The sequence below is a fragment of the Buteo buteo genome, chromosome Z (assembly GCF_964188355.1).
Source record: "Buteo buteo chromosome Z, bButBut1.hap1.1, whole genome shotgun sequence".
NCBI lineage: Eukaryota > Metazoa > Chordata > Aves > Accipitriformes > Accipitridae > Buteo > Buteo buteo.
In genome coordinates this window covers 59980190-60004310 of record NC_134204.1, presented here as the reverse complement: position 1 = coordinate 60004310, position 24121 = coordinate 59980190, and the positions used below count along the sequence as shown (strand labels likewise).

Here is a 24121-nt window from a genome sequence, read left to right as displayed (position 1 = left end):
CACAATAGTAAAACAGAGTGATCCATTAAATTTTCATTTATTAATTCAGTCTGGGTCCTGTTCCTCCTCTTCCTCCAAATAGTAACACCCCTTAGTCACAGTATCATCTGGCAATGCAGGGAACAGTATTTTCTCAAGCTGCTTGCTAGCAATGCAGTTATTACTATAGCTTTCTTAGACACCAACAAGCATTTCAGTAAATTCCACAACAATACCTCAAAGCAGACAAACGAAAATTAGGTATGCAAATTCCAGAACCACAGCTTTCTTCACAAAATATTCAAACCATCCAAATAGGTTTTGATGAAGTCAGTGCTGAATTCTTTTTGCAGGATTAAATAAAGTGATGACATCATGACAAGTATATCCCTCTCCTGGGGTTCTCTGCTAACCAGCAGGTACCCAGCTTGTTAGAATTTATTAACCAAATACCTTGCCTGCCTGAAACTATTATCAGTTCTGTTAAACACAACTGCACCCATTTGAATGGAAAGAGACATCCAATATGCTTTAAGATTTAATGCAAGTAGGTATACTCTATTTCGTTTTAAGTACAAATTGTTCATTATTAAGAATTTGTATTATTTTATGACAGGCTATATAAGACATTTTTTAGAAAAGTAAAACTATAAGTAAGGAAGCGTTCACCAAAAAAACCCCACTCAGAACAAGAAACCAGCACTTGCAGCCTGGGACAGAAGAAACTAAGACTTTTGGAAATGACCCTAAGAGGATCTGTCATGTTTATAAACAGTCCTAGTTCAATGATTTTGAGTAGGATTCCATTCCCTGTCCTTGGAAAAGAAATATCCCTGATGAAATCATCTGTCAGAAAATAATTACGCAAGTAACAGGGCCAATTTCAATGAAATGAACAAAGCAAATTAGATAAGAGAGAAAATTGTTAAGCTATATAACAAATATTAATTGTTTGCTTCAAATACAATTGTGAAGCTAGAATGCTTCATAATCCTAATACAGTCATTCAGCTAGTCCAACTCCTGATTCAGAACAAATCCAAATATTCAAAAGGTATGAAACAATGTAAGTTTTGGATACAAACCACATTTATTCTGAGAAAAGTTTATTTGTGCTGATGTAGTAACACATCTGGAATTTCCTTTATTTAGGAAACATTCAGTATTAAAATACCCGTCATTGGTCTTATCTGTATTTTTGCACCATTTTAAAAATTAAACAAAGTCCATATGTACAAATGTTTTGGGGTTATCCATGGCTGGAGACCCACAGATTAGCAAAGCCCACTGACTTCTCTATACGCAATCATTTCCAACGGAGAGGTCTGAATGGTAAAAGCAGTGTTCTGTCTAATGTAACTGTGTAAGGCAAGCCTGGTGCTATTTTAAACTACAGACCTTTTAAAAGCCATTTTAGTGATCTTTGCTCAGTTCACTCTTTCCTAGTTCTGTATCAACAGTCTGATCAATTTACTTGTAATTCTTGGTCACAAAAAGAACAACATGCTACAGTTTGTATAAAGGTTTCAGCTCCAACTCACAACTCATATGCTCATTCTACCTGAATAAAGAAGTTTGCCAGCTTCCTGCCTCAGCCAAAGACATTGCATTCTACCTCTGTCATGCAATGGTTGCCACAGAATAATTAACTCACCCTCTAAAATAGATATTGCTTGTTGATTTAAAAAAAAAAACCAAACAAAAAATTGCTTCAGTTTACCTGTCTCAAATTAGCTTCTCTTATTACAAAAGAAACTGCTAAGGCATAGGACTCAGTGAAGGACAAGAAGAAAAGAGAGCAGGGGAATCTAACTTAAAAAACAACAGAAGGACAGGGAACAATTTCTAGGACAAGGTGCTTTCACAGAAAATTCCAGTAGTCTTTATGGGAACTATTAACCAGGGACTCAACTCCAAGTAGGCTGATCACTTTGGGTTTTCTTCTAGCACTGAGCCCATGTTCATAAGATACACGAGGAACTTTCAAGCAGTGGAGTAAGGTGGTGTAAGTACGTCACCACCAGTGGCTATAGATGAGATATCTTCCAAGTTGAGCTCGTCCTATTAGTGCTTTCATTAAGTAGGGGTGTTGTAAACACAACAGTTAAGAATATTTAGGAACTGTACGAATGTATGAAAAAGGGTGTGCTTCAGAGAGTGAAAATAGTCTGAAATGTAGGTGGTCTGAAACTGTGATCTTTACCTTAAGTAAATGTGTTTGAGAAAATGATATGAAATCTCTACACCTTAAGTTCAGAAGACATCCATGAAGCCTACATATCTGCCCAGCATCTCCATATGCTTGGCACAAAGAGTAGGCTGAAGTCTTGTGTCAATTTCTTGGCATCTTGACACAACTCAGAGTATTTACAAAGCAGAAAAGATGTGCGCAGATGTGAAAGGGAACAATTGAAGTTTCCTGACTACTCAATATATGCAACTGTTCCCTAAACGCCACACATTGAATGGAGGTCCCATATTATTTGGGACCAATTTTTTTCAGCTTTGTTTGTGGATCCCCAGGGAGATTCCAATAAATTTGTAAGCAGCACATTTTTAAGAAGTAGTTCAGAATTCACTACAGGTAACTAGCAAAGAGCAGACTTGTGTTGTTTCTGATTAACAGTTGCTCTCTGCAAAGCAATATCCAGCAAACATCAAAGCACAATCTCATTTTGCTTGCTTTGTCTTTGTACTAGCTGCAACAGCTGAAGGATATTTCTTGTCTGAAGATACTCAGTGGGAAAGGAACACCAGCAAGATGCACCATGTTACTTGTTTGGCCTTTTGTGAGATGAGACAGCCTGGCCTTTAGAATGCCTGGGTATGGCTAGAAGAAGACATGGGTGAATGAACAACTTGCTCTTGTTGAAATAACTGAAGTCTAGCAGTGCAGTATCAGGGAAGCTGACTGATTAGGTTGGTTTCAGAAAGGATACTTACATGCACTTCTTATGTGCAAGCTACTCGGACGCTTCCCTCTACATAATACAGTAAAAGATGATTGGCTACAAAAACCTACAGTTTATTCTGTTCTGGAGGAAGTGATAGCTGTCAAGACCAACATCTCCAGAATGAAACAATGCACAAGCATATTCCAGTAAGTTCAAACTTAATTACTACGGCAGTTCTACTCTATGAAAATTCTTTTACAGAACAGTGTTTCGGAAAACAGTCATACAAACAAATAAAGTTGTAACATTGGTGACTTCATTGCAAACCGTGAGCTGAACCTCACCTAATCTCAATAAAAGACCAGACTGGTTTAAGGTTAATAAAATAGTTTAGTATGTTGACCACCAAGGTCTACGTAGAATCCCAATGGTGTTGAACTATCCGTGTCTAAAAGCAGTCCTTTTTTTCATTGCTAGAGCATGCAGCGAGCAGTCGCTGTCCATGGTCCCTACGGAGCACACCACTACGCTGTTGGACATAATTTCCAGTCTGGATGAAGTATCTAGCCATGGTGCTGCAGGATCAAGCTATGAGATAGACAGGAAGTTCAACCACAGTAAGCCTATCCAGAGAGCTTGAATATGTATCTGTTAAGACACATATGTGAAAACTCATTTTACTGCATTTTAGAAAAAAGGCAAGAACACCCTGGTGGTGTCTGAGAATTCTCATCTCCAGAATATGTATTTGTGTCATAATGCCTGTGCAGTTTCACTGAGAAAGTTCCAATAGTCTCCCCAGTCTGTCACTGGCATTCCAGACTTTTGTTAGGAATCAGACTGAACAGGATTTCAAACACAAAGCCTTGCAGCCTTCTGGCAAAATTATGTCTTACTAGGAAATAACCAGAACAGAGGGATTAAGACCAAAAGTCTAGCAAGAAGCCCTCTCTTGAAAGGGGACTGATACTGCAAAGTTTATTTATGTATTGCTGCAGCTCAGTTGGTGTGAATGCTTGTACTGGAAGTCTCCTGTTCTTGAGCGTGTCTGATCTGACATGGAGCCAGTACGTTGGTCCTTCCAAACTCATGTCTCCATCCTATTGTGGCTGTATTAAGAGACAAGTTTTCATAGCTGACTCTGGGTTTCCTAATTATCTCTGAATAAAATGGAGTGTATTCTGAGACTGCAGGTTTCTGTCTTAGGATGTGCTTCTGTTCAGCATGTACATCTGTCAAAAATAGTCAGTGTTTTGCCTTTTCAGAAGTGCTGAAATCAGGGTCCAAATGATATGGGCTTCAGCTATGACATGTACTCCAGCTATGACTTTGTGTCATCTTAAATCTCAGGTAATGTTTAAGTATTATATTAAGAGTCATATCAGAAAATGTGTACTTCAGCTGAAGAGCTATCTTCTTATGAAGATACAGAAATTGGGCTGCAAGTATCACCTTCCAGACTGTGCCATCATGAACAAATGCCTTCCAAATAAACATTTATCAAAATCAAGTTTAATTTTCTTTGCCTTCTTTGGCTCCTAGATGAACCTACTAAGCTCATTCTAACAGGCATACGTAAGATAACATTGCTGGTAGTAAAGAAGGGGAGAAAGGCATGGAAACACATTACAGAAGTGAACAAAATCTAGTATCTATTTATTTGAAGTGACATTGGACATAGTTTGACATAACAGACTAAACCAACTTTAAAATGGCTTCTAGTCTGCTATTGTTTTTCATGCGAGTCCTATCATACTGAGTTAATCTGTTGCTTGATGAAAGCACTAGAAAGGTTCCGGAGAACTAAAAAATATTACATAAGGCTGTTTTCTTTTTGAAGAGATTTGAGGGGCTGTGGAAAGGAGGCATAGATATAAGGAAATGAAAAGGGTTAAGCTGCTCTAGAGATTCTTAGTCACCATCATTGTGCCCTAAGTGATGCGCTCTTATAGCATAGCCAAACTGACATGTTTGAAGAACAGGAACTGTATCTGCTCTCAGGGCACTTCTAAGCAGCTTACAGAACTAAAAAAAGATGGAAAAAAAAGGTTAAAAAATAAAATAATTAGCTGGTTTTTTCTATGTCTGCATGTTCCTAAGAAGGGCTTTTACTACTATTGCAATGTAAATGCACTTTCTTTGTTTTTAATTCATTCTTTGTTTTCTTCAACTGTCAAAATGTTTCAATGTACAAATGTTTTGAGAGTCCAAGCATAGCTTATAAAATCACTAGGTTAAAGGAGTTCGTAACTGGGAAAGAGAGTGTTAAAAGTAAGAGAAAGTATGAAAGAAGATGAAAGAATCTTCACTAAGGATTACATTTTGTAACAGACCTGTGTTCTTCATCAACAAATCAGAACCTGAGACTCAAAATCCAAGCTGGTTGCAGTTTCCTAATTGCCCTATTCTTTCCTTTCCTTCTTGACCAGTAATAAGTTCCTGACAAACACCAATTATGTTGTTATAATAAAATATATTTATCAGCTACTGCTAAATAATGAGCCATAAACACAATGGTTTTTCTACATAGGACTTTGCTGTGCTCATTCAGATATATGGAACACATTTGTATCTCAGGCACACAGTATGCCAGTTCCATCTCAAATTTCCATTTCATGCAGTATATAATTGTAAATACATGTCTTCTCACAAAATGACATATTTGAGGCTATGTTTATTAAAAAGTAGTTCTGCTATCTTCAAATTGTTTAGGCTTCATCATGCTTTAGTTAAAAAAAAAAGACATGAAAATTATAAAAAAGGAAAACATTTTGTCAATAATAACAACAACAATAATAATAAAAAAATATTTTTTGGTGTGTTTTATATTTGTGCTATGACTTCATTTCTCTGAACTCTTCCTGTACTAATACAATACCTACTTTTCACTCCTTCAGACATATTAATGATATTATAAGCATTTTTTGCAGTTCTTCATTAATAAGTAGTCTTTTACATTACAGAAGATACCTAGGGAAAGTCCCTCTATAACTTTAAGAATCAGAGAACATAAACCAAGTGTCAAACAGTGGACACTGAAACACTCAATTAAAATGGCTTCTTTCCATGCTTGTTACATTCTTTTCCTGCTTAGGAAAACCCCATACCAGTTACAATTTTTTTGCTTAGACCTGATGCTCCTTTCCTTACTGTGCTGAATGAAGATGCTTTCGTAGGGATTATGAATAACCTTATTCTAACCAAATCAAAGGCTCATCTTTTATTTACAACTTTGAGCAGGATCTTTCAGTGTTGAAACAATAAGAAAATCCTCTGCAATTTTGAATCTTCCTAATTATACTTCTCTAACTGTAAATATTGCTTTTAATACCTTTCAGTAGCATTTTCTTCCAAGGTTTAATTCTGTCTCTTTTCTCTTATTTTTGTACTCTATTTAAGGGATCTTATATAATCTCTGAGCACCAAACATGCATCCCAAGCCTGAAAACATCTAAAGACTTTCTCCTATGTCTGGCCTTAATCTAAAAATGTCTCTAGCACTTCATTGCAGGAACCCCACATCAATACTGGAAAGTGAATTTTTTTCTGTTTCAAGCTTCATCCTTTCTCCATCAACCTAATATATTTTAACCACCTACCAAATGGAAGTCCTCTCTTTTCTTACAAACACAGACAAATGAGCAAAAGTAAATTATGACAAACTGATTTTAGACAGGAATGTAACTCATGACTACACATGCTGGCATAAAAATACATTAAGTCTTACTGGTTGACTCTGCTGCCATAGGTTTGCCATGTAATACTATCACAGAAATACACTACTTCTTTACCTGAAAAATCAAGGACCTGCCTACATGCTGATTCTCCTTTCCTCTTCCTTTCAACACTTATCCCACAAGAAGGCCTCCCTTCACATTTCCCCCTCCCTTCTTTTTTTTAAAGAAGGAAACAAAAGAGAGATGAGGCACTTATATCAATCAGAAATTGCTATCCCAGATACAAAAAGCCTAGTTCACTGCATTTTTATTGTAATGAGCTTTTCACAGAAACTCACAAGTAAACAGTAAAATATGCAACACTGAACAGACATTTCAGTTTCTCAATTCACGCATTCAGCTACAACCTAGCAAAATATTTCCAGCAGTGTAACAAATATGTTGTGCATAAGTTTTTATCTGTCTCTGCATGTGTGTGCACGCACTCATGTGCAAATATAGCATACAACTGAAAATAATTAAAAGATGTGTTAGGTATCCAACAAGTAATAAATAGCAGAATTATATGTAAACTTAATTCAGCCCCCATTTTGTATAGATTATGATGTTAATGTTTCTTATAAAGAAATCTCCTCAATCAATAGGCCATTGTTACATATTTATATTTAACCTCATTCAAAGAATCCCCCTCCAAGCACTCCTGAACATGTATTTTAACTGAACAGAAAGACTTCTCTTAACATTTGTATTGCATCATCTATGTTTATGAAACACTTACACTACATTACTTCACTATCACAACGTCTCCTATGAAATTAAGGTCCATAATTAATGCTACTAGAGATTACAGCCAGAACTGTCATTTAGTATCCATTCATTTTGGGTGTCCACCTATAAACACCTCAAAATGTGATTTTACAGGGTACTTAGCATTATATTTCATTCTTACATTTAAGACACATTTCCAGTCAGTTTCAGTAGGAGCTGTGTACACCCAAGACTTAGCTTCAGCTGCTTGTTCTGTCCATCCTCAAAGACTAGGAAAACAGATCAGGAAATCAGACTTCACACAGGTAGCCAGCTACCTAGAACCATTCAGCAACTCTGATGAGAGTCTAAAGTAAAACACACTTGTGCCAGTTTTGGCTGGAATAGAGTTAATTTTCTTCTTAGTAGCTGGTATGGGGCTATGTTTTGGATTTGTGTTGAAAAGTGTTGATAATACAGGGATGTTTTCGTTACTGCTGAGCAGCGCTTACACACAGTTCAGGCCTTTTCTGCTTCTCACCCCACCCCACCAGTGAGCACGCTGGGGGTACACAAGAAGTTGGGAGGGGACACAGCTGGGACAGCTGACCCCAACTGACCACAGGGATATTCCACACCATATGGTGTTATGCTCAGCAGTAGAACTGGGGGAAGAAGAAGGAAGGAGGGGTCATTTGGAGTTTTGGCATTTAACTATTACATGTGATGGAGCCCTGCTTTCCCTGGATGGCTGAACACCTGCCTGCTGATGGGAAGTATATGAGTGAATTCCTTGTTTTGCTTTGCTTTTGTGGCTTTTGCTTTCACCTATTAAACTGTCCTTATCTCAGCCCACAATTTTTCTCACTTTTACCCTCCTGGTTCTCTCCCCCATCCCACTGTGAGGGAGGTGATTGAGGAGTGAGTGGCTGCGTGGTGGTTGGTTGCTGGCTGGGGTTAAACCACAACAACACTTTAATCAGAAAGCATCAGATTGCCTTAAGCCATGAAGTCATATTCTTTTCTTTATGTTGTTTTCTATTTCACTCACTATGCACATCCTAATCTCTAAAACAACATGGTAGAAGTCCAGTGAGGTGTTTTCCTATGCAACCTATCTCACCACCAGGGCAGCAATTCTGTGATCGCAGACTTAAAAGCCCAACTTTATAAAACCTCACTTCTGAATGCTGGACTTAAGCTGTAATATTATTTTAAATGTAGGAGTTTTAATGAGTTTTCACTTAAAACACTCAGCTGTGAAAAAGGGACCTCACATGAGTCTAGCTGGGACATCCAAAGAGAGATCTTAAGTACACTTGTATTGAACTTCACTGTTTGAGCTCCTGGAATAACTTGTGCTCATTATAACCATGAGATAATGGGGGATGAGAGAAAAAAAAATATTGGCAGGACACCTGACCAATACTGACAGCAAAAGAATCACAACTTTGACTCTCACTTCAGATTCCACCATCAGAGGCAAAAATATATGTTACTTTTTCGGTACTAACTTCTAAATTCCCTAAGATAGGCACAAGCAAAAATGTACTTTTGTAAGTGTCACATTAAACATTAATACCAGAAGTAAGATGAAAATCCCACCTGATTCAAATCTGGTTTTTGTTTTATATGCTGTGAGTGAATTTTCAGTTCAAGCCAGCCTTGAACTTTTTCTTTTAAACCAATTAAACATAATTATATGGGCTTTACCAGGAAAAAAATTTGTCCTTTCTGCTTCAAAAGAAAGTTTATGATTACATCGAATACATACAAAATGAGATCTCAAATCACAAGTCACAGGTTAACAAATTAAATATTGCACATCTGATTAATCATCACCTGTATATTCCTTCCTTCTTATTAAGAAACTAATCCTACTATTCTGTCTATACAGCTTTCAGCGACAGCAGCAGCTGACTTTCTTAATAGTAAAGGCTGCTTCACTGCTCCCATTCCAAAACAAACCTAAACTATATTATATGACACCACAGACTACAGCCAGAAAAGTGTTGAACAAACAAATGAAACACATTTAGGCCTTTTTTCCACAGGTAAAGAAGAGACATCTAGCAGACATGGTGAATGCTATGAACAGATAGTAGGTTTTTTTCACTACTGTATCTATTGAATACAATTTAATAAAACTTCTAAAGATGAACAAAAAATAAACATAAATAATATTTGTTTTGCTAGGGACTTTGTGCTTCAGCAGGAACAGGAAACATTCCAATATGCACAAATGTCTAAATCAATTGCATTTCCTACAATAATTAACTTCCTATGAACAGTTTCCAAACAGTGACACTGCTGTTTCAAAAACAATATAATGAGGTCAGTTTCATTAAGGTAAGTTCTGTTCAATTTTAACACTACAGGGATTTAGCTTTGTCTTCATGCTGAGTGGTGGTTCACTTTATGATGGCTACTACTTATTTCGGCGTTGTTTATTAATGTGCTTCTGATGATTGAAGGTGATGAAATTGAAAATTTGACATAAACGCAGTGATAACTCCTGCAGGTGCCGATATAACAAACTGCCTACGTGTAGCAGGAAGTACATCTTCTAAACCTATGCCCAGGCAATCATGTGATAGACATATTATTAGCAGGCAGATACTTTCACATGGCAGGCTTTTTTGTTTTCCCCTTTTGAGGCAAATGCTTAGATTTAATACTAGTCACATCAAAATTTGTCTCTTTGACCATACCTCTATCGCCCAGATATGTAAGTATCTCTAGGGCAATATAACAACAATTATCTTCGTTCTAGTGAAGTAACAGTGTTTACTTCAGTTACTTGAAAATAAGGAAGGAAAATTAAGTTGCTACAACGTAATGAGTCATCGAGAAAAAAAACATGCAAGATAAACCACAGAATTATGGAGAAAACATTGAAGTACTATCTTCAGAGCAAATCAAAGGCTAAATTTACAGAGCAACAGCTCAGCAGCAATAGAACTAATCAAAGCCTGAATTTTGGTGGATCTGTATTTTGTAGATAAGCTTATCATACAAAGTATGTCATGCCAGACCATAAAGGGAAAAATTTATGTTATAACTTTTACCTCAGTGAAAGTATGTATTTGCTTCTCTGCAGCTTAGGGGTCCACTGCCCCCTCCCTCCAAACTGTAGAATTTTCCTAAGACCTTGCTCAAATTTGGTTATATTGGCTAACTCACTAAAGTCACTTGAGGAGATGGATGAACTGGCAATGTGTCCTGGCTTTGGCTGGGATAGAGTTAATTTTCTTCCTAGTAGTGGTATAGTGTTATGTTTTGGGTTCAGTATGAGAAGAATGTTGATAACACACTGATGTTTTCAGTTGTTGCTAAATGATGTTTAGACTAAGTCAAGGATTTTTCAGCTTCTGATGCCCAGCCAGCAAGAAGGCTGGAGGGGCACAAGAAGCTGGGAGGGGACACAGCCAGGACAGCTGACCCAGACTGGCCAAAGGGATATTCCATACCATGTGACATCACGCCCAGTATATAAACTGTGGGGAGTTGACCTGGGGGATTGCTGCTCGGGAACTAACTGGGCATCAGTCAGCGAGTGGTGAGCAATTGCACTGTGCATCGCTTATTTTGTATATTCCAGTACTTTTATTATTGTTGCCATTTTATTATTATTAGTTTCTTCCTTTCTCTTCTATTAAACCGTTCTTATCTCAACCCATGAGTTTTACCTTTTTCCTCCATTTTCTCCCCCATCCCACTGGGTGGGGGGGAGTGAGCGAGTGGCTGCGTGGTGCTTAGTTGCTGGCTGGGGTTAAACCACAACACAACACAATTACATAAAACCATTCCACCCTACAAAACCAGACTCCAATTTGTATGTAATTTTTACAGGCACATTTTAGCAGACCGCTTTCGGCTGCTGGTTTTCCCAGTGTATCTTACCAGGTGCTCATGTGCTTGTAGGATCAAAACCCACTTTCTAAAACAGCCACCCAATTTTCCCTCTTTGGAGACAAAAATAAAACCAAACCTGATCTGATTTTTCCCTTTGCTTTTTTTGCTTACGCACACATAATTCAACTGAAGTTAGAGCTGTATCAATGTAAAATTGAAGCTAGGCTCCTGTAAATGATGGGAGAATTTATCTTAAACTAACAATTAAGAATATGAAACAAAATTCTCTCATGGCAACTACTGTGTTTTCATATTTCACGCCATGAACTGATTTCAAATGGACAAAACAATGCAGTGTGTTTCCATAGAAACATGTTAGATGAGGATGTATACTAAATAGTGGTCTCAGCAAATGAGACTGCATTGCAGAAAAGTAGCTTTGAAATACATTTCAAAGACAAAAGAAAAAGATTTTAATACAGGGCCTTGTTTCAGCATTTTGTTTCAAACATTAACAAATTCAATAAACACACAGATAACAAGATCTGCAACCAAATGCTAATGCACTTATTAGTAACATTAGGGTGAAGCAGCTTGTCAGCATAAATCTTGATATAAATTTGTAAGCAGCTAGCTCATTCTGCTCTGGAATAGGCTGAAAAAAGTTAGAATTGTATTTCTTTCTAAAAAAGTCCATCTTTAATTGACTAAAATAAGTTTCAGATATAAAATTGTAAATATTGTCTCTAGTAGTTTAAGGTACTTTCAGTCAAGATACTCTTACACTCTTACACAGTTTTTATGTAACTGTAGCTTAATTATTTGAGTTAACTCTGCAAAATGCAGAGTATATAGAAATTCTAACCCCTCTGGGAGATGTTATCAGAAACTCTAAACGCTGGCCCAATCTTTGCTCTCATTAAAGGCAAAAGAAAATTTGCCTTTAATGTATTTAGTCCTTGAACTTCAACACTGTTCAGTGAAAACAGTATGAAACTGTAGCTGACGAGGTCTTTTCCTCAGAATCAAGAAAAATCTTGAACAATATTTATCTAATAGCATATGAGCCACAAGAACTTTAAAGTACAGTCTTATTTTAATATATCTCTGAAACTTAAATAACATTCAGAGTATTTCTAGAAGCTTTATAAAAGTCATGGATTTTTTTCTGCAACGAAGCACTGCACAAATTTTTGCAAGAGTTGTTATGTGTATATGCACATATACACAAATGCAGTGAAAAATAATTCAGTATAAAACATCACCTGCACTCAACCCACTGCATGTACAATCAATATTGCAGCATAAGAACACATTATTCCCTAATACATACATAGTAATACAAACTGAGAAATAGGCAAAGAGCTAATAGCAGATAGTTACACATAGAATATAGAATACTTACATACACAGGACTACTTCTTTGTGTCTATTCTTTAGGATTGCACTTACAGATAAATTACAACCATCTTTAGCAAGTTAAACCAAGAGCAGGAAAATCTAATGAGATTAAAATGCACTCATAAATTTTACCTACAAGGCTAGAGATCAGCATTAGACTGATTTTTTTAATTATTTCTTATACAGAATTCAATCGTATTAGCTGTACAGAACATTGCAAATCAGATCAATTAAAGATAAAGAGATTAAAACCTTCATAACTCAGTAACAATGAGGATATAATATATCAGTATTTTACATTAGTGAGTCCTATACTTGACACAGAAATACACAAGTACATACCCTGATCCAAAATCTCTTCCTCTTCTTTTTTGGCCTGCTGCAGCAAAGAACTTTTATCAGTACCCTTGGTTTCTGAAAAAGGGATTTAGGATATGAGGTTAATCTCTGCATGTGAACGGAATTGAGTATCTTCCCACTCAGGAAAAAAAGCCCTTCTGAAATCAACATTTGGTATTTTTATGTATCTATAGTAGTTGTACCAAACAGTGGAGCAGTAAAATAACTGGAATAAAAAATTAAGATTTGTACTTTGCTACAGACATATCAGTCAGATTACTTCTGGATAATAGTGCTGCTGCAACTTACATGCCTACTAGTGTTCAGTATAAACAATTGATTCCTCCCATAACAAGGCAGTGGGATCCAGAAAACTATGGAAAAGTTGTGATTCAACTTTGTAGGAAATAGAAGATAAAGCAAATATTAAGAAACTGTTAAAATAAAGTACTGATATTTAGCATAGAAAAGAGGTCAATCTTTTGGGTACACAGGTCATGTAGCTATAAAAATATGTTGGAAATTGAAAGATGACAATAGGAAGAAATGGACAAAAGACTATGGCACACATTTCCATCAAAAACAAGAGCAGAATGGTCTATAATTAGTGATTTGAATTTTATCTAGAACTGCATTTCCTTTTTGTGAAAATTTAGCCTATCAAAGCAATATGGACAAACACATCAGTGAACATAAAAGACTTGAATAAAATGGATCACAAGTTTTTTTCACCTTCATGATGTCCATGCGTCACCTTTAGCATATCAGACTTGACTGGAATAGGAATATTTGCCTCCTGTGGTATATTTCTGAACATCTCAGGGTTTGCATTCTGTGTGCAGGTCATATATGAGACAGCATGCTTGGCTTCCATATAGTACATAATGTAAAAATTACACATTTCATCATTGGCTGTTCCCCTACACAACACAGAAAAGATGAGGCAGTTAGGAAAAAATGAGCTGAATATAGCTGTTATTCAATTAATCTAACTTGTTTACCAGAATATTAAAAAGTTGCAATGAAATGTTTAGAAGTCCCACACTAAAACATTTAATAGCTTCATTGCAGTGAATATAAAAAGATTCTTTCAGTTTATACTAGAGAACATCAGTTTGCACAAACTCCCCAGGTATCTCAGAAATTCCTAACAATTTGGTTTTGATTCTACAGAAAATTGCATCAACTATTTAAACTGCTCTTCCTCCTCATTTTCCCAGTATACTCCTCATAGTCCCCAGTGTGTCATGAACTATGCACATGGTCTGATGAAATACAACGGAACTGTATAATTCATTACACCATATGCCATATACACCATTCATATACTTTTCTGTCAATCTGGGGCAAACCTAATTTAAAATCATTGCAAATGACATCTATGTTTCATTTCAGCAGCTATCTTTTATGAGGTTTTTTTCCCCCCATGTTCAAATGCATCCATTTATTGGCCAATCACACTGGTTCTGATGCAGAAAAACTTAATTTCATTACATATTAGGATACCATAAATACCTCTTAAAGAGAAAATAGCACTGCCATCTTGAGAATAACCTGATCACAAGCTTCTGTAAGTAAAACATGAGTGCAAGAGGAATGATTAAACACTGTAAAAATTCAGTTCTTTGATAAATGGTGTGCACGTACTTAAAACTGAAGAGGCTCTTCTGTACTGCTACATAAGCCTGTCTTCAATAGAAAAAACAGCTGGTACAAGAAATAATTTGTTTTGAAAAATATTACTTTGTGAAGCAGACAATACAGGCCCTCTTTGCAGCTGTGATCTGTTTCTGGTTTTTTCCTCTCCCATATAGGTTGATATCTTTCATTTATAGCTACAATCCTGACCATGGAATATGCTAGGACTTATAAAGAAAGGCTCATAAAATAAAGGGGTTTACATTAAGATTTTTAATTACCTTTCATAATTAACCAGGGAGCCCACACTCATAAAAAGATATGGGGGTGGCCTATTAGCTGTTTGCAAAAGACGTCAGCATTGACTTTTCCAGCAGCGTCCTGCAGCATTCATTTATTCACCATAGCAACAATAATGACACCAGCCAGAGGGGAGACAGGGGGAACGTGGGAGATGAGACTGTTTCAAAAGGGGAATTGGTATTTTTCCATGCATTGAAAATTTAGCATCCCTTGGAGACCACAAAAATCAGACTCTGACTTGGCAAGCTCAGCTTAAGCTTTTAGAAAGCATTAACTTCGCTGTTGGACTCCCAATATCTGTCACTGTAATCGCCACCTGTTTAAAACTCCAGTAGAAAAGGGGATGTGGAACCCACACGAACTCTGGTTCACCTGACATGTTAATGTGTCTAAACATTTAGAAGTTGATAATTTTAAATATTTACAGCTAAAAAAAAAACCAACCAAAATTCTGTCACCTACAGTTTTGGTAAATTCGCAGAAAACCCAGAATCCTTCCATTAGATGTTTGAATGCCTGAGAAACCCTGTTTTATAAATGACTTTAATGAGCAGAAATGCTCCTGCACAAGTTAAAAAGGAATAAAATTTAAAAATTCCTGCTAACTACCTTCACACCACTGCCACAGATATCTAGAACTGTATCCAGATCTTGGTATATTGACAGTACACAGTGAAGCATAATGAAACAGAGAATTTAGCATCGAAAAGTAAGATAATGCAGTTAAAGAATCTTAAATACTGAATGGGAACATTTTGCTACAGGCACATAAACCTTCTCTTGAATGGTACAATACCTGTTAAATATATTTTGAAAGAGAAAGACAGAGGTTGCACTATTTTCTGTCTGTTAAGAGCTCTAAACAATACATTACATTGCAACTGGAAAAACAAGCAGCCACCATGGCCAATGGCACTTTCCTTTACAAAGATAAGGTCTTACCCTGAATGGGCTCCACTTCTTTGCTATCCCTTAGACTAAGCTATATACTTGACACTGTATCATCTTTAACGTTTACTCTGAACATCATTAAGTTATCTGTTATAAAACTGCAGTGGCTGCTTGCATGGAGTATTTACTGGTCTGTAGCAAAAATTAGAAGAAATCTTGCTTTATAAATTAGGAATCGTTGATGTCCTTCTTATTTGACAAAGGATAATTCAACCCTTTAATTTGCAAAAATTTGAGCTTGAGGAGAAATCCAGCTAACTGAAATGGACGATTTATTAAATTTTTGAAGAGATGGCTCCTGTCTCACCTTTTTACACCAGAGATATCAAGTCTGTGCTTGTGTAATTACCCTGAACTCGTATGTAGTCAACTGCACAAGCAAAATCAGGTTTCACTTCTGAACCTTGGTTTGCCAAACTCCAGACATTTAAAAGGCATGCTTCAATACATAATTTAATATCTCAGATTAGGAGAGGAAGCAGGATGAAAAAGGTTAGTGTGAATCACAGGGGTCATTAGATAATGTAAGATACTGGAAAGCAGTTAGTGTAACTAAAGAAGAACATGAAAAAAACCAAGACCAAATGTGTAAAGAAACAAACAACACAGTAAGGAAAGTGTAAAACCAAAACAAGAACATCTATCCTCCCTCCTCAAGTTAGATACTAAGTAATAGACTTGGCCAAAAATGACACTTGATTCATATGAAAGGTACTAGCTGACTATCACAGAAATTATTACACAGTTAAGAAAGTATAACATTCTCAATGTCACATTTTAACTACAGTCAGCATATATTATGAATTGTTAAGCTTTAACTGATCAGATTTGGAAAGCTGAATGGACAAAGTGAAGTCTAAGTTTGTTTTAGCTCTGCCTCCTATGTATATTAAAAATAAATCACATAAATGATCAAGATCTTTTTTTCAGATAGTTTAAGAAAAAACAAAAACACAGGCAGAAAATTAAATACAGGCACCGGGAAAGTGAGCAAGTAGACTTGATCTGATCCTTCTCAGATATGTATTATTTCACAGTTTTCCTTTCACATTTGCATTTCCCATTTTTTCAGTGTTTGTATTTGGAACTCAAAGTTTCTTTTAATATTTCTTTTGGACCAATGAGTCATTCTGAATGGGAGCAAGACAACTGCAACATCAGGGCAACATTTTCCAAGATTTAAACAACTTCCATTTAATTTATTTTAGCTCTATATCTTTCCAAACACCCAGCATTATTGTGAATGCATTCCTTTTCATCCATTCATTTCACATTATGATGATAAATATTTTCCAACCAGACATACTTCCATATTATGCATCAGTTTTTGTGTAATAGTTTTGCCTAAAATGCTTATGCATTGTTTTTCAAAATTCATAGGTAGAAATTATGTAATAAAAATGTGAAGGTCTGCTTCTTTCCTTAATTTCTCTTCCTATTACTTCCCCGTTGAAAGCATATTAGTAGACGGAAAGAAAAGACCACAATTGTGCTAGGACTGTTTCTTAAACTGTAAGGATTATTCAACAAACAGGAACTACTTTGGGGAATGTTATAGAAATGTGACAGAAACTTTAAGAACTTGCAAAAAAAAGGCCTACAGTTAAATTAAGGTTTTGGATATATTTTTGTTAGTGTTATGACCTTCATAAAAACCTCTTCTCAAACAATTTATTTTGCTTCAGCTGCTACTCCTCAGTATTTTAACTACCCACTGAAAGTTGATAAATTTGTGTTGAATCTTTAACCCTCTACTGAGATGCAATCTTTTATTGTTTTTCATAGAAGCCTGTATATTTTCATATCAAAAAAAGGTAACTGGTATATTTTTCTGAATTTTTAAGATTAGATTCTACAATGGGTCAAAATTTATCAGAACTTTATAAGCTTCCACAACTTTTCTTTCTGAAACAATGAGAAATTGCGAAGCTTCATTATTTTGTTTTAAAAAAGTCAATAGCTTCAATTTATTAAAAAACACATTTTTTAGAATTGATATTCTGAATCCTTCTCTAAGTGCAGAACAGCCCAACATCTGAGTAAGGTGTTTGGTAGTACAGCTTCACCTGAGAAATGTGCTGAACAATTCAGCAAAATGATTATTCACGTAAGTAAAGGCAATGAACATTGTGTAGAGTTAAATCTTTAGCAGACTAGACAGCAAGACAGACCATTCTGGCAGAATTTAAATTTGTTAGAATTATCTTGGAAGAAGACATGAAACAAATACATTTCTACACGTAATGAATACCTTGGAAAAAAATGGTTAGGAAATGGAGCAAATAGAGAAAATTTACCCTATACGTGTCTCTGTAGTTCTGCCTTCACCACTGAACACACATCTAGCTGCTAGGATATCATCATAGTTAACATCTACAGGATGTTCTACTGGGTAGAATGCCTGAAAGAGAGGATGATTCACCATAATCAGTGAAAGTGTCTCACACTATTTACGTCAATATACACACATACAAGAATGACAGTGCTACACATCTGAAGAGTAAATTCAGAATGGTTTTTGCATCATGTTATCTTAATAATATTTGGCAGTATTCACTTCTAGTGGCACAACAACACACACAAGTGGAAACACCATGACACAAATCTGTGGGTACATCACTGCCAATTCAGCTTCTCAGTTTTAAATAAAGGTAATTAAAACTTACACTTAGAATTAAAAAAACAACCAACCTGTGGTAGTTGTGGACTCTGTCTACCAATCAATGTCCACTGACCATTTCTCACTCTGTATCCACTCACTACTTTACCTACAACATATCAATGCATATGTGAACATGAGACATACTTCTAAAAAAAATGTTGTAGTGTCAGCATTTTTCTGTTCATTATTTGACATTCCTATGTCGCAATAAAACTCTTACCTAGTCTGTGTGTATGAACTCTGTAGGCAAAAAGGTGCATTGGAAACCTTTTGTAATGACAGGCAATGTCTGCATCAACCACTGTTAAAATATGACGGCAATAAACAAAGAAAAACACATTATTTATCAAACAGAGAAAAGTTACACTACTGTACTTCATTCAGTGTGGTTTACAAAAGGAATACCTACACTGGACAACAGACAATTTCAAAAGATACTGGATATTATCTTACATTTCTGCAGTGTCTATCTCAAGACATCTCTAAAGAAAAATTAATAAAATATAGTACAAGTCACTTGAAAATTACTTTCTGTGATGATGTACATACAGAATGGGGCTGAAACTCAGTAGATTTTTCCAGTGTACACTACTGCTATTTAACAAAGTAATACATTTGCTTACAGACTATGTTGAGGGACACTTAAACAGGAAAAAATTAAAATAAACTGATATAATTCTAAGCTGATAAAATTTATAATGAAGGCTTGATTTTAAGATCATATAGTTCTAGGCTCAGCCTTAAAGATTCAGTGTAAGATGCAGACTTTGGCAGAGAAGTGCTGTACAGACAATGTCTGCAGGCTAGTACTTGTGTTAGGTGCAGTAACAGTAGATAAGGAAGAGCCTACAGAGAAATGCCTCTGCTGATGCCTCTCTGAGAGGTATCTGGGGACTGGCTGCATATTTCCTGTTATAACAATCTTCATGCTTCACTTAAGAACTGCAAATTTGATTGAACACAAGAATGCAGTCATCAACAGGCACAGAACTGTTTTTATTCCCCTTTCCCTCACCCCTCCAGCTGAAAAAGTAAGTATCTGCATTGATCAAATATTTCAGGGGCAGGGATTCATTTGATGTTTTGATATTGAAGATCATGTTAAGTTTCAATTCAAATTAAAAAAGATTTCAAGTTGCTGAATTCACCAAATAGTTGGAGTCAGCTGAGCATTTGACCACCTCATCCTATTTAGCAAGCAAACTGTAAATGGGACAAATGGTGTTCTCGGATATCTAATTTAAAATTCCAGTATAGCATAGGAAAATGTAAAGTCAGTGTTCAACTTCCTTAAAACACAACATTCCATGCTAGCTTGAAGAAATGATATTGGGACTATCCAAGCTGAATTTCACATAAAAACCACTGAGTAAGACTCTGGATAGAAACTGTTTGGAAACTTTGTTTTACAATGTTTTTTCAGGATTTTGACCTTTTAACCAACTAGGAACATACGAATAAAACCTTTAAAGAGCAGCTCCTTACTGATGGAAATTCATTTATTAGAACTGAACTCTTAGTAAATCACAAATAGCATGAATGACAAATGCAGATGAAGAACACTAAAAAAAAATTTATGTTTTTTTGGTGGGAGGGAGGAATAAGAAAATATTTAGGGCTTTTTTGGTAAAATATTAAGACAAAAATAAATCAAAGAAATACTCTTAAGAATCCCAGAAACTTCAGTATTGCACAGATCATTTTTCTTATGTATAACATTGTTTTCTACAACATTGATCGCCTTTGCCAACATAGTCATTGGGAAATATGATACAATTTTAAAATTATAGCTATTTATTCATCAATTGTTTAATAAAGCCATTAATCTGTTCACCTACAATTCAGCAAGTCTCTGCTAAATTTTCTTCCACAATAAGCAATAAAAATAAATCAGATGCTGAAATTATATAATCACTTTGTAGAATTATGACTCACCTTTCTCGCCTGGTGGTATTACAGTGTTCACAGACATCATAAGATACATTCCAGCAATCAAAGGCTGCCTGCAATTCAAAACCCAAGCTCTGCTAAACAAATCCTTTGTAAAACCCAACTGCAAGTGACACAATATGCAATACCATTCAACACCACTAATTTCTAACTGTTGGTCTATTGAGAAAGTAGCTGTTACACAGCACTTCCCTTTCCGTCCTTTTTTTCATACTGACCTACAATTTTTAAAGCATCTTCTACAACATACGTGAAATAGGACAAAATGATCACCTATATAATTGCTCTCCTTGTCCAAGATTTTTAAATATGAACCTCTTAAGATGGATTAACTCAGTGCTGATAGCACCATTTTATCAAGTTTCTTAGCAGAAATGAAAATTTTTGCCAACAGATGACACACTGCTTCAAAATTCTTAATATTGCAAAGTATGTATTATTTTTATTCCAAAAGTTTTCAAAGTAATCTAAAGGGGGAGTTTCCATGCCTTCTGTTCCTATGAAAAAAAATCGTAATAAGTAAATATTTTTAAAGATACTTACTTTTGATGTGTGAGATGTAAAGTTACACCAGAGCAATCCTTGTGTTTATCTGTACAGATCACAAAACAGTTTAATCATTAGCAATTGAACCCATGCAAAATTATTCCACATTAACAACATTCTTCTACTGAATAAATATACCAGAAGACAAAGTAAGTTTTAATCTCACTGTTTACAGTAAAACTTTCATACTGTGGAAACATTACCCCAATTTGCACAAACTTGAACATCACAGTGCTGCATTTGTAGCAAAATCCTAACATAAAGCAAAACTCTGGTGGATGAAAAACAATAGCAGAAAAAGTTGGTTTGCTTCAAACAAATCTGTATTTTGAAAAAAGTTAGAAAAATGAAAGATTTGTGGAAAAACAATTATTTTAGCCATTAATAATGGAGCAGCCAGAAATCCTTGTAATCAAGTCAACAGGTGAACTTGAGATACCAGTACAGACAGCAGTTCTGTTTAACATTAGATATCCTAGAAGGACCGTAAAAATAGTTAATTCATTTGTTAATGTATTGAAACAGCATTATCTAATATTTTTCACACTTTAATTTAAAGATATTATTATCTTGATAGTTACTTAATTTTAGTTGGTGATCTGGGAGTTTAATCTTCATTCTTTTTCAAAGAAGTTTCATTTTCTTATGTTTATATTAAAAAAAGCTGTAGTTAGAAGACGGATATAACTCCAAAGCAAGTGAACAGAAAATGCTGAAAAAATACCATCTAACGATATATGCTTCAGGTAAGAAAGACACCAGAGTAGCTGTGGATCTGCTGACAAGTGGTAACATGGGAGAGATTTTCCTCCCATCAGTAGCTAGATTCTGAACTGAAGAAAGCAGTGCTTTTGAACAGAAGAAAGGATAATGACTAGAGTGGGACAAAACAGGGAAAGTTTACAGATTAAGAAGTATCAGTTTAGTTTTTCAAACTATTAGCTATTTTAGTCACATCACATTTCATTATTAAGAGATAATATGCAGTTTGGTTTTTACCACCATTGATAATAGAACTCATTTTCAGTATGTTCACAAAGTAAACAGTCACTGTTTTTACAAAATGTATAAATTAGTACATACGTTATGCAACTGAAAAAGTTGCTAACCCAATTTCACTAGGTTCTTATAAAGCTCATCATCATGGCACCTGAGAATTCTTAGTTTCTCCAGCTCTGTGTGCCTCAACAAACACTTCTGTAATTAAAAATCTGAATCAGAAAATCACAATTGTACCTTTACAAATAACAAAAAAAGGAGTCTTCACTGTATATGCAGAAGAAAAATTAGAACAGTAGCTCTTTCATCAAGACTACCCACCACTGTAGTTGCCTTGAATGTTTGCAAACCATGTCTCATGAAAATGTTTGAAACTGAGTGTGATTAATCAGAAGGAAAGCAGCTGAAAATTCTATTGGTTATCTAGAAACAAAAGCATACCCATTCAACGCAGATGGAATTTCTGACTGTCTGTCAAGCTACATGTAATATTGCCTCAAACAGAGAGAGTTTGGGACCTATAGTCTCTATAAAGGATTGAATATGGGTTTGGCAGAGTACTGACAAAGTTCACTTGCAATTACAGAACAAGTATTTTAAAACTATGCACATGTGCATGAAAACGCAAAGCTAGTCAGTCAGTTATTGCTGCTGTATCACCCACATTTTCTCTGTTCTACAAACAGCCAAATAAACAATGTATTGTAGAAAATAGAGATTTTCAGTATAATAACATACATTCCCACATATCATTTTTATGTGAACATGCATGTTTGTACAGAAAAACAGTAGACACTGAAAAATTAATCTAAAATTTGAGATAAAAATTCTCCAATTTAAAGAACAGTCTTTAAAGTACATTTAAAATATAGTCTTAAAATTTTTTTTAAAGTTACTTCTTAAAAATGGAATAAAAACCAAAAAAACCAACCCCACAACTTTCCATAAATATACGCACTGCATGGTAAGTCATTTGCAGGGGGTGGCAGTGAGAGAGGTAAAGGAAGAGGAGAAAAGGCTGAAGGAGAGAGGAAGGATAGGACCAAATAAAAGACTAAGTTAGAGTAGATAAGAGAAAAATGACAAAGGCAAAATACGGTCAGCACTGGCTAAAGATGGAAAGAAAAACTGAAGTTATCCCATGCCAGAATAAGCACTAGTTTTCAATCACAGATAACAAATGCTGCTTCCAAATGGCCAAGTCATGAATACAAAAGAACCAGAAAGACTAAGCTATTAGAACAAAAGTAGGGGAATGGTAGGAAAACATTCAAGAGAAAGAGAAATTAAATTATTTGTCCATGGTTTTAGAAGAAGTACAAGATATGTATATACTGGTCATCCTCCTCTATTCTTCACCGTAGGAAGCTTCACTTACAATCTCAAAACCTCTATGTTTGCTATAAAGGTCTTTGTGAAGTCTCTTTTGCCCCACCTTCCTTGTTTCAAACAAAATTTTTTTACTAAATTTTTGGCTATTCATATAACACAGGTGGTGCTGCAGAACTCAGCTTTAATAAGTTTAGCATTGTTAGAAAGTTTGCACTACATCAATTTTAATGGAAGTTGGGAAATGCTTGCTTCCTCTCTGAACATTTTACTTTATTACTTAAAGTAATAAAATTTAAAATGCAATTGGTAGTTTTGTGGCTCTCAGTTTTGCAATTTGCAGTTGAAAACATCACCATCCTGTCTTTTAAACACTGCTGAAAAACTATCCCAAAACAATAAAACCAAACCTGTCATATGCCAAACACGAGTCAGGTTTGAAAAATCTAACCCTTACTATGTAATTGTGTCTCTTTTAAAAGTAGTGCAGTGGGAGGAGGGAAATGACTCCAGTATATTTCAGTTTGCCAGTATTAAAATGTTTTCACACTATTTAAATTTTCAGAGCATTGAAAAGATTTTCATTCAGTATTTCATCCAAATTAAGCAATTTCAAAATGAACTGAAGACAGTGGGAAAGTTATTATTGCTACTATACAATGTAATCAAATTAATCAGTATTGGGAAAAACATAAATCAACTTCTGGCACAAGTATCTAGATGGATACATTAGTCTAGACTTTTGAGAAATTCCTACAGCACATTATAATTTTGTCTCTGGTTATATTCAGCCATGACTGAACTAAACATTTTCCTAACAACTACAGAGCTATGCTGGAAATGGTCTTTCCT

At 35.4% G+C, this 24121-nt stretch overlaps 1 protein-coding gene across 6 annotated transcripts in view; it reads right to left on the bottom strand.

The window, feature by feature from the left end:
* The window catches only part of PAM (peptidylglycine alpha-amidating monooxygenase), a 152602-nt gene that overhangs the window by 23910 nt on the left and 104571 nt on the right, over positions 1 to 24121 (bottom strand). For all 6 annotated transcript variants that reach the window (XM_075019511.1, XM_075019515.1, XM_075019514.1 and 3 more), the window contains 7 exons: positions 20939 to 20987; positions 20381 to 20448; positions 18666 to 18746; positions 18475 to 18551; positions 18081 to 18184; positions 13624 to 13811; positions 12895 to 12966 (listed from right to left, as the gene is read on the bottom strand). In XM_075019511.1, the coding sequence (XP_074875612.1) occupies positions 12895 to 12966; positions 13624 to 13811; positions 18081 to 18184; positions 18475 to 18551; positions 18666 to 18746; positions 20381 to 20448; positions 20939 to 20987 (639 nt within the window). The remainder of the gene's footprint in view (positions 1 to 12894; positions 12967 to 13623; positions 13812 to 18080; positions 18185 to 18474; positions 18552 to 18665; positions 18747 to 20380; positions 20449 to 20938; positions 20988 to 24121) is intronic.